The sequence below is a fragment of the Centroberyx affinis genome, unplaced genomic scaffold (genome assembly GCF_046629955.1).
Source record: "Centroberyx affinis isolate AG114_WGS23_722 - 3 ecotype Tasmania unplaced genomic scaffold, CSIRO-AGI_Caff_v1 ptg002167l_1, whole genome shotgun sequence".
In the NCBI taxonomy this organism is placed as follows: Eukaryota; Metazoa; Chordata; class Actinopteri; order Beryciformes; family Berycidae; genus Centroberyx; species Centroberyx affinis.
The window spans coordinates 478,313-489,782 of NW_027280480.1; the positions used below are offsets into that span (position 1 = coordinate 478,313).

General features: G+C 42.5%; 1 protein-coding gene across 3 annotated transcripts; it reads right to left on the reverse strand.

The window, feature by feature from the left end:
• Window positions 1-4,507: 4,507 nt before the first annotated feature.
• Window positions 4,508-9,422, reverse strand: lactb (lactamase, beta). 3 transcript variants are annotated; one of them, XM_071532191.1, is made up of 6 exons: window positions 9,008-9,422; window positions 8,784-8,850; window positions 7,530-7,720; window positions 7,110-7,419; window positions 6,849-7,014; window positions 4,508-6,151 (listed from the first exon to the last, which is right to left on the reverse strand). In XM_071532191.1, the coding sequence occupies exons 1-6, from the start codon at window positions 9,374-9,376 to the stop codon at window positions 5,626-5,628; spliced, it is 1,629 nt and encodes a 542-aa protein (XP_071388292.1). In that variant the 5' UTR covers window positions 9,377-9,422; the 3' UTR covers window positions 4,508-5,625. The 3 variants fall into 3 exon arrangements, with proteins under 3 accessions (XP_071388292.1, XP_071388289.1, XP_071388291.1); XM_071532188.1 differs by having other exon boundaries at window positions 8,784-8,868; XM_071532190.1 differs by having other exon boundaries at window positions 8,996-9,422.
• Window positions 9,423-11,470: the final 2,048 nt, after the last annotated feature.

Below are 11,470 nucleotides of genomic sequence, written 5' to 3' on the forward strand. Positions count from 1 at the left end.
CGATCTGGCAGCATAGGTCAGTTATATGCATTTAGTTGTCCTTGATAAATGCCATATGATGTGCAGAAAGACAGTGAGGCTAGCACACTGCCAAAGTACTCATCAAAGCATGTACTGTACTTTGTGTAAGCAATGACTGTAGAGGTGACCAGAAAGGCAAGTGGCGTCTGAGGTAAGTGTAATTATTTGAGAAGATACCACAGGCCAAATCATTTCTGGACTTGAGTAAATCACAGGATCAGAAGGATCAGATTTCAAAATCAGCATCATGAGTTGCCACTTACTCCTAAATAGCCTTATAGTCTACAATAATTGCTTCATCAATAGAGGTGGTCATCCATAGGCTATGGGCAGCAATATTACTGTATCTTCATTTCAAGACACAAGCATAATATTTAGGTTCAATCTCTTGCATTTAACCTAATCAAGAAGCATTAGCAATCAATTTTCTCCAAGTCATACATAAACAGTTACGGTGCTGTTAACATTTTTCCAGTGAGCTTAAGGCCACACAGCTTTGGTAGTCTCTCATTCTGGTTCATGTTTAAACCGATACAAATACAACTACACAGGACACTTTAGGCTTACATGAAAATAATAAAGATTTGACCATTAGAATGACATTCATTGGCAAGAACCTAAGGCAGACCTCAGATGGGAATTCAAAGCTAAAAACACAGAGACGGAATGTGTGAAATAGAGCATCTTTAAACTCGGGAAAGCACACTTACCTTTTTTTTGTTTGCTCTACATTGTGTAAAGTATGGTCGTGACTCCTTTGCCCTCGCAGTTATGATGGTAATATCTCCCTCGCCGATGATGATCAGTGTGAGGGAAGCTCGGATCTTGCTGTGTGTAGGCTGCGATTCCCCTCAAATTTGTATTGGCCAAGCACCCGTATTGCTTCTTGGAATACAGTGCACAACGAAAACACCTAGCCCGGACTGAAAGCACCATCCTTCAACGAGGTGATCTGCCCGCCTGTCACTGAATCATGAAGATAACGACATCTTTGAAAGGAGGCATAATGCTCACAGGGCTTCCCCCACAATCACACCAGGGACTCCATGTGCCCAATAATAAGAGGTTCACGACCAGGAGCTGTCCAGGTGCTGAAAGCGGAATTCCATTACCTACAAGATGTGTGGCGAGCAGAGCCACCAACAAGGACTAGATATTTTTTTTTTTATTATTTAAAAAGAAGCCTAGATATAGTCTGTATTTCTAGTGTAAGCCATGAGAGCCGACGTCCCTCTCTCTCTCTATGCCACCCTGGAAGCGTCGACGTAGAAAAACACTCTCGCTTCACTTCACCTCTTGAGCTTCAGAGTTCCTCGCGATAACAACGCACCCGAACGAAAAAATCACTACAATATTCCTACAGTGACTTATAGTGTGTCTGTGGTAGTCAATAGTGAGTTTATAGTGGCTTATATTATTTAATGGTATTTATATACAATCTGTGGTATCACTATACTAGTCATCTGGGCACATATAGTATTGCTGTGATATTTGCGTAGTATCCTTCTAAAATTTATCATAGGATTACAGTTCGGCGTATATTCACATGGTTGAATGTCCTATTAAACAGAAGTATGAAACGGGGTAAATCGAGAAAACGGTTAGCCTCAACATGTAAAAAAATATATATTTTTGGCCAAATGAAATTTCCCAAGCATAACTATGCACTGAGGCCAATTAACCGCAACATTATAGCGATAAGTAGACTAATATGCCATTATATCATCAGAAATAGACTGGTGGAACTCAAATTAAACCCAAAATAAACTAGCAGACACCAACTGCATCACCACAGTGTAGCCTAACATTGTAACATGGGAGTAGCCCTAATTGCAGGATTATAACACATTTTATAATTTCTAAGGAACTGCTGGAATAAAAAATGGCCGGTTGATGAGTCAACTAACGGTTCTGAACAGAAAATAGTAATTACAAGTCTGAAGGAAGTGGTGTGGTATGTTATTAGACTGCAAAAAAAAAAAGTTCCCACGATTCCATTCATGCCTGTGCTTTTAATTCCAAAGGCTTCTTTGCATGCCACACATTCCGCTGTTTCTTACCAAACCCAAACATGCCGAAGTCACACAGACAACAGGTGATCTCCTCACCCATCCTGAGCATTGTCTAGTGATGCAACTGAATTAACTGCCATTCAAGAGCCAACACAAACATCTCATTTAGGTCAAACGGCGGCATTCTTCTCAGATTATCTCACACTGTACATCACTTGTAGAGATGAGTGGGAGTCTTTATATACATTTGATAGCTGTGTGTTAGGCCTACATATTGCTCACTCATTAAATGATATCACTTCTCACACGCTTTACCAAAATGACTGAGAATCAGTAGGTAGTATCCTGACATTTAGCATGCCATTTACAATGTGGACAAACTGCAATCACAACATTTTTTAGCCCAAGGAACCCGCCCACATGGCAGTGCTTTCAGAGGCCTAACAAAAAGCAGTTCCGAGTTATTTCGAGCCTTCACTATGACTCACCTTGGGAACCTGCACTAACCTACCGGGAGCTGGGATTTCATGAGCTGGTAAGTGTCGAGACTGAAAACACTTAGGCCTATGGTTTATTTTGTGCGAGGTGACGATGAGACCTTCCTCTGTGTAACAACGCAGATCTAGGTTCACGATACCTTCTAGACGCGGCGACAAACGGGTATAACACGCAGTTTGTTTTCACGGTTGGCATCTGATATTTCAGGTTGTGACATGTCCTCTGAGGTGAAACCAGCGATCACTTTCCTCTCTGTAACGCTTTATCTTCCATATTTTTCAGGTATTCTCAGGAGACCGCAAGACAGGGGAATCCAAATGATGGCAGGTAATAAAGCAAATGATTGTAAACTATTATCATGGATTGGAATGGCAATACTCAGTCCTGTTACCAAGTCCTCGCTGTCACTGACACAGCTATCACCAAGAAGCAAACTGTTACTGCATGTAATCTGATTTGTAGTGGGAATCCTCTACACTAACTCTAAGTGATATTGGTGACACCTGGGGCACGAGGAAGCACAAAAACTTGTCCAGATCCTGTAAAGAAAAGGGGATATTTTATCTCAGGCTTGGTATCTACAGAGGTCTTTCCTAAAATGTTGTCATTATTTCTATGTATAGAACATGGTGACCCTTGTGGTGAGCTGGAGGCCACCTACTGCATGCATGGAGGGACATGCTACAAATTACCTTCTATGGGCACGCTCTCCTGTGTGTAAGTTACACAAAAAAAATCTAACTTAATTTCAAGTGTCTCCCATGTAAGAACGTGTGTCTGCCACCTTCTACTTGAATGTGGAGCATATGTGGATTTCCCCTCCTTTCTGACAGCTTGGCTACATTGTTGTCCTTTACATCTGACTTTAGGTGCAGCGGATATTACAGTGGCAGCAGATGTGAGCAGCACCAGCTCTTAAGCACTTCCACCAATGCAGGGCAGGCGGGGTTAATTGCAGCCGTGGTCATCATTGCCCTCCTTGTCTTAGTGATACTGGCAGTTGTTATCTACTACATACGCAAGTAAGTAACTGATGGATTTAGGGTCGCTCCTGTTCTCAAGGCATCTAAAAATAGCAGTAGGACGTGGATGCATTAGCTTGTCTTAGATATAGTTGTATTATACAGTCTTGGTATTATTGTATGCCAACCAGAATACATTTTGGCCAAGCTAATACAAATTTCTTGTGTCCTCATATAGGGTGTTGAGATCCAAGCCACAGAGCCAACAGAGCAATCAGCAACAGTACTGGAGAGTAAAACCAAATGTATGATCCTCCGCCCATTTTACATTTATTTTCTGTTTTGGTTACGCACTGGATAGGATGATGAAATAGTTCCCAGGTATGAGTGTGTGTGAGTTTCTCTGTTGGACTTGATGCTGCTTGGGATAAGGCTATGAAGGATCAAGTAGAGGAAAAATGGACATTGTTCTACCACACTGTGCTGACCTTCACTGGCAGAAGATCTGTCTGGATTATAACTGCAGCCCCTATACATGTATAGCCATATAGTCTCATATGAGTTCTGGATTTGATTCAATTTGCTACAGTAAGGTGTTTTATCATTAACGCAAACACAGAAATACACACACACAGGGTATGAAAAAAGGGGGTGAGTGGGAAATGAATGGTACCTAACACAATAGCCTTTTTAATGTGGCTATGATGTTAGCATTGTTGTTACTCACATTAAGAAAGTCACATTTCAATCTATGTACTTTGTATCCTGCAATATATTTATAAAGCATAGTTTGGCTATGTAGAAAAGGTTATTTTTTGACATGCTATTTTTAATTCACATTGATCAATACTGAATTTGATATTAGGTAAAAGAGATTGTAAAATAACCCTTTGTATCACTCAGTGAATGTAAACTCACTATAAATTGTATATATTTTGTGATTGTGTAAATACATGCAATTATCCCTACTGAATGACATGACTGTGTGATTTGAGGTGGAAAACCACACACACACACACACACACACACACCCCAAACCTAGTGATACATTGTGTGTGTATCTGTACAATTAAGTTATTCCGGGCACAGGAGATCCCAGGGGTTTTACAATCAGCGTGGTGGCATCAAATCATCAGCTTCAATTCAGTCAGCTCAGGAGAGGAATTAAAACTCATTGGACTGCTTTTCCAATGATTCATTTCTTGCCATCTTGATGGACTTCTTACACTCTCCAGGAATTGCTCACAATCAACTGTGGAAAAAACTAAATTTGGCTTGCTGACAGTTTAGTTACTCCTTCAAATTCTTGTCACCATAAAGAAAGGGTAACTAGAAATTCACTCAGGCATCAAAATCGGCGATTTTTCTTGTTGGCTTAACTTCAAACACTTTAAATCAGTATTTTATTGATGGCTGGAAGTTACTTTCAGCATTGGACTGTATATAAAAATAACATCTTGCATGTGAGCTTGCCAAATTGATGAGTAAAAGGTGAAATTGTCACCCTACTTTTTAAAAATTGAATATTTGGAACCTACAATATATATGCAAGGCGAAAGTTAGGACAAAAACAAATTGTGTTAATTCGAGAACATGACATGTTGTGAAGAGAGATCAGGATCGGGTGAGCCCTTACACACATAATCACCATTTCATGCTGTGTAGAACTTTGGGAGCCATGACACGCTGCTTTAAATATCACTGTAGCTCTTTCAAGTGTCTTTGACAAGCTTTTATTTTTCTCAAATTCAGAAATACATATATTAAAAAGGTACTAGGTTGTTGTGTTACTTTTTAAGAGAGTTGAATGAACATCTGTATTCAGTAAACAAACTGATTTCATAGGTCAATGGGCTTCTTTTAGTGTCAGAAATACAGTACATTGCTTCCACCTAGTGGTAGTATGGCTTTCCTGACCGTTAAGGCAACTGTTAGAATGGAAGTTTGTGCTTATGTCATTGCAATACTAACAGAATATATATTAAATCCATGTTAAAAGATTTATTATTATTTCCAAACACATTTTCCATACACATTTAAAAGCTGTATCAAAATACATGAGATCAAGTGTTTGATTTGAAATGACTTTGCGGTGCAACGTAAACCCAAACATTTCTGTAAACAACTTACTCTCATAGGCTCCTGGCTTTGTCAAACTCGTGGGCGATTTTCAACGCTGTGCTGTTGAGTCCCACAGATTGCATGTTAGTGATGATGGTGACCACTACCCCCTGTGGGAGGACTGGGGTCTGTCCTTGGCACTGAACTGTCTCCTCACTGGGTAACACCAGAAGGACACTGCTGGCCCCCACAGCGCCTCCTGTGTGTGAGACGTAGTGCCTTCGACTCCTGCACTGCCCATACTTCTGCAGTTTCTCCACTACCAGCCAGCCTTGGGCATACAGTCCATCCTTATCCCAGCTGGCCTCTGTCTTGTCCACTGGAGCCCACAGATCCAGGGCAGTTCTGGGTTTGAGGAAGCCAGGCAGCAAGCCATTGGTGTCCTTCAAGTGGGCCACCTGGTAGCTGTAGAGCAGGGCGTTACCGAACAGCAGCAGGTCTCCCGCAGTGGAAAGAAAGCCACCTCCTGCCCACTTGTAGGAGTTGTCTACGTACGGGCAGTTCACAACACGGCCTCTCTTGTTGAGATGATAAAATCTGTGGAGGAGCACAATCGGTAAATATGGACTCACTTATCTGGAATCACATATTTATCGTGTAATTTGCACTCAACACAATCTTGGTCATCGTGAGCAATCAAAATAAACTCAAAGCAATAGCAACAGGTTGCTCCACAACAGACGCTTTTCACAAACATGGCTGACATACAGTACTTCCACTTTGTCTTAGTAGGGTATAAATCAGTCTCCATTGCCAGCAATGTTAAGAAGCCAACTTTCTGTGGCCTCTGACTCTGTGATCAGTGATGTTGTCACTGACATATCTTTCTGTTTCTGTTGTCAGATGACTGCTTGACTATAAAAAAGTGATTTGATTGAGGGGCACAAAATGCTAACTGGCTAACCAAGGCTAACTGTAATTTCTGGGCTGTTAGCATTTTGTGACCTTCCATCAAATCACGTTTTTATAGTGGTGCAGTTGTCAGAAACAGAAAGATTTGTCCATGAAAACACTTGTATTGTGTCACAAGTTATATTGAAACACAACATAAGTGACCACAGACGGAGCCGGAGGAGACAGAAACTGATCTATACCCTGCTAAGACAAAGCAGAAGTATGTCAGCCATGTTTGTGAAAAGGGTCAATTCCACCCTGTAGCTTATACATCTCCTGCCCCCTCAATTTTAGCTTGAGACACTGCTTTGGACCTGGCTGGACCCTGGTTACAGATTACCTTGAGCGGTGGTAAATAATAGGATCATTTTCATCCGGCACAGTGTTGAGCATTCCCAGCTCACGGAACATGTTCATCATGTGATCCAGGAAACGCTGACCGGCAACCCGTTCCACAACGGCACTGAGCAGGGTGAAGGCGTGGGTGGAGTACAGGAAGGTGGTGCCTGAATATGGTAAACGATAAACCTCATTTAGTAAGACACTATGATAACAATTTGCAATTAATCGCATTGATTTAGCAAACAAATTTGTGCTTTACCAGGTTTGAAAATTAGTGGGTCATCCTTGAATAGGTCCAGAGCCTGAATGACATTTTCAAAGTTGTCTTTCAGGTAGTACTCCTCGTGCTCAAACTCTTTTTTCTTCTGAGCCTGATTGGCCTCTTTGCCTTTGGTGTTTTGTTCTGTCTTGAGTTTATCTTTATTTTCAGTTAAGCTCTTTTCCTCTTTCACCGGCGGCTTCAAAAGTCGCTTGGCTTTCTCCTTGTCCTCCTTCACTTTCTTTGCATCTTTCTCATAATGTCGTATACCGCTTAGGTGAGAGACAATCATTCGTGGGGTTATTGTGACCTGAAAGACAGGAACAGAGTAAATAATGTGAACTCAATTTGTGATGGTAAGATTGCTGAAGATGAGGAAACTATGGCGGTTTGTGTTTATGCCGATTCCAAGTAACTTACATCTTCTCCATCAAACTGTTTCTGGGGAAACTCTGGGACATATTTCTGGACTGGGACATCAAGGTCTAGTTTCCCCTCCTCACACAGCCGTGCAGCAGCTGCAGATGTGAGGGGCTTACTGATGCTGGCGATTCGCATCACTGTCTCCGGGCTGCATGGTACGCGATTCTCCAAATCAGCATAACCGAGCCCTGAATTAGATCAAATATTTAAATGCATGATGCATTCAGAATCTGAATAGGATACTATTCTAATGCTACGTGTCACATTTTAACAACAAAAAACACTACCACATTAACTGTGAGACATTAGTAAACAAACAAGACCATTGTGGAGAACACTGGTAGCCTCTACTTGACTCTATACTGCATTTTACATTGTGTGCCACCGAGTCGGAGTTCTGTGGAAATGTGCTGTATTGCTTTACGGCACAAAACAGGAAGAGGACTGCTGTTCTTCCAGCACAAATGGAGCTAAAGCTTAAAAGCTATTAAAGGGGTCAGAAACACTAAAACATGTTTTTTGAAATGTTAACTGATACCTAGGTGTTGTTTCAGATCGAAGATAATAATTACCTCCACGTATAAGTGCATGTTGAACTGCCGATGTTTTAGCCGACAAATCGACAATTCTCTTTTTTTCCGGAGTTAAAAATCAAAAGCAGGTGAACATCACTGGCTGTTCCATAGTGTCTTACATTAGTTAGACGTTATGTACATACTTTTTCAATTTATCGATTAATCCCTTAGTCTGTAAAATGTTGAAAATAATGACAAATGCCCATCAGAAGTTACCAGAGCCCAAAGTGATGTCTTAAAATTTCTTCACACCAGTCAAACCCCCCTCCCCCAAAGTAGTATTTTTTTAATTATATGAAATGGAGAAAAGCAAGCAAATCTTATCTTTGTGAAGCTGTAACCAGCAAATGATTGGCATTTTTACTTGACAAATGACAAAAAAGATTAATCGATTATCAGAATTATAATCAATTCATTTTCTGTCAATTAGGCGAACTAATTGACTTATTGTTTCAGCATCATTCAACATCCCCTTTGAGACAGGAATCAAAAGTTGTTATGGGAAGCTCTGACACTACCACTGGAGTGAGATTGAGGCTACCAAACTTAACTACTATCTCATCTTTTTTCACTAAATATAGCAAAGTATCACAATTAACTTGCTAATGACATTTTGACGTTTAAAAATTATACACGTAGCACATTTAAAGCGGACCTGAAAGACCTAAAAACCAACCTTCACACCAGACTTGACTGCCATCCACAGACACCCCGACCACCAAGCCTGGGGCTCCGACCTCATCCTGACAACAGACAGACATCTGTGAAAACTGAGCTGATGCAGCCATGTGGAGTTGGGCAAGGGGTATAATATAAGGGGACGGCAAGGGGAAATCAAGTCAAACAGAAGAAACAAAACAAAGCAAAACAAAAAAAAAACATATATACCTCTGTGCCTACCTTTATCCGCTCCGCGAGGTCTCTGCTAACTTTAATTGCAGCATCGTATCGCCCACTCCTCTTTGCATCTATTATTTTATCGTCGCACGAACTGTCCGCTGTGTCAACATGGTATTTCAGTCCCAAAGCTAAGGCTATTCCCGCACCGACGCCATAGATCCAAAGCCTGGACTTTGACCGACATTTGAAAACTGTTGACCCTCCGACAAACCGCCTTTGTTGCTGAATAAAAACACTCTGCTTATCTGACGGTTGGTGCTTGACTCGCGCTCCGGCTCGCACTGTCAACAAAGGAGACTCGCGCGCTGTTAGCTGGGTGCAATATTTACATTTGGCACAAAAACGGTTTGGCAGCAACAAGCGAGACATTGTGAGAAATGTTACACGTACATTGACGACAACTGTCCAAGTTTCAGCGGCTGGATGAGCTCGGAGAAGCGGATTTAACAATTTACTTCCTGTTTACGTCCTTGTGCCAGACGAATTTAATCAATTCACGATTCAGACACCGCGTCGAGCGAAGGCGGATATACCCTTGGCCTATACCGACCCGGGGGTTACAGATAAGATAAGAACCGTTTGAACAGTTCAAGTCTCACAGATAACTCTAGACGACGTGAGATGAAATGCTCTTTCCGTTTTACCGCATATTTTGTATTATGCACAGAGGCGTGAATATCTCCGTGATTGTTAATTTAGTCTTGTGCACACCCCCCCCCCCCCCCCCCCCTCTTACTTACTTACTTACTTACTTACACACACACACACACACACACACACACAGACGCACACCAAAACTGACCTCTTCACATTATCACTAGTGTGAAATAGGACGTTCACATGGGTCACGCGCCAGCTACTTAGCTCCTGTCAGCACATTTAAAGAACATGTAGTTGGACTGGCATTGGCAGCACAGTACACTTTTTGTCTGCAGTGTAGAATCTTCTGTTTTTACCTCAGCTTGGGTCAGTAGAGCACTTTTGTTGGGATCTAGCAGCACTTGGTGAGCTATTTGTTTGTTACTGTGCTATCTTTCTGTTTTAGTTAAATCTGTTTAATTTGAAAGTGTTTGGTTTGATGCAGAGTAGTTTCTCTGAAACTAGTTTTGGTGAAAGCAGTTAAATTTCAAAGTGCTTGGCTGGGGAAGGTCAGTTGGTGTTTAAGTAGTTGTAGCCCTCTCTTTTGCTTATTCTTTCTCTCACACCCCCAGAGCCTCGGCCGTGGGAGAGGCACCGGACTCCTCATTTCACCCAAGTGGACCTACGCTGTCACTCCTCTTTCACACCTCTCAATATCCTCTTTTGAATTCCATGCTGTTTCTGTATCTCTACCTATCAAGCTCAACATTGTGGTAATCTACTGCCCCCCTGGTCAGCTTGGTGACTTTCTTGACAAGGTGGATGTCCTCCTCTCCTTCTTTCCCGACGATGGCACTCCACTCATTCTTCTGGGTGACTTCAACATCCAGCCGGAGAAATTGCGATCTCTGACCTTCCTTAACTTTTTCTCTTCATTTGACCTCTCCCTCTCGCAATCTCCTCCGACTCACAAGGCAGGGAACCTGCTTGACCTGATCTTCACCAGATCCTGCTGCGCCTCCAACCTTACTGTTACCCCTCTTCCTCTATCTGACCATCACTTTATAACCTTCTCCCTTCCCATCTCACCCCCCACTTCCCACTCAACATCCACTCACACTATCACCACCCGACGCAACCTAAAAACTCTTTCACCTACCTCGCTCTCTTCTGCTGTCCTTTCCTCGCTTCCCTCAGCAGAGCAGTTCTCTCTCCTCTCCACTGAGGAGGCCTCCACTACTCTTCTATCCTCTCTTGAGACTCTCTGCCCACTCACCACTAAACCAGCTCGATCCTCTCCACCCGCTCCTTGGCTGTCTGAATCTCTGCAAACTCATAGAACAGAGCTTCGGGCAGTTGAGAGGAAATGGAGAAAATTGCAGCGCCCTGATGATCTCGCTGCCTACCACCTTCTCCTCTCCAACTTTACCTCTGCTGTGTCAACAGCAAAGACTTCCTTCTTCATTACTGAAATCCAGTCTTCTTCCTCCAACCCCAGTAAATTGTTTTCCACCTTCTCCTCCCTCCTCAACCCACCCTCCCCTCCCCCTCTCTCTTCCCTCTCAGCTGATGAGTTTGTCACCTACTTTGCTAAGGAGGTGGATGACATCAATTGTTCCTTCATCATCCAGCCACTAACAACACTATTCCTTACTCCAAACCTGCTTCTCTGCCCCTTTTCCCTGGGCTTGCTTCCTTCTCTACCCTCTCCCCAGATGTCCTCACACTTGTCAGGTCTAACCGAGCCACCACCTGCCCCCTTGATCCTATTCCTTCCACTCTTCTCCAAACCATCTCCACCGACATCACTCCCTTCCTCACTACCCTTATCAATTCCTCTCTGTCCTCAGGTCTTGTTCCAGCTGCTCTAAAGGCTGCCAGAGT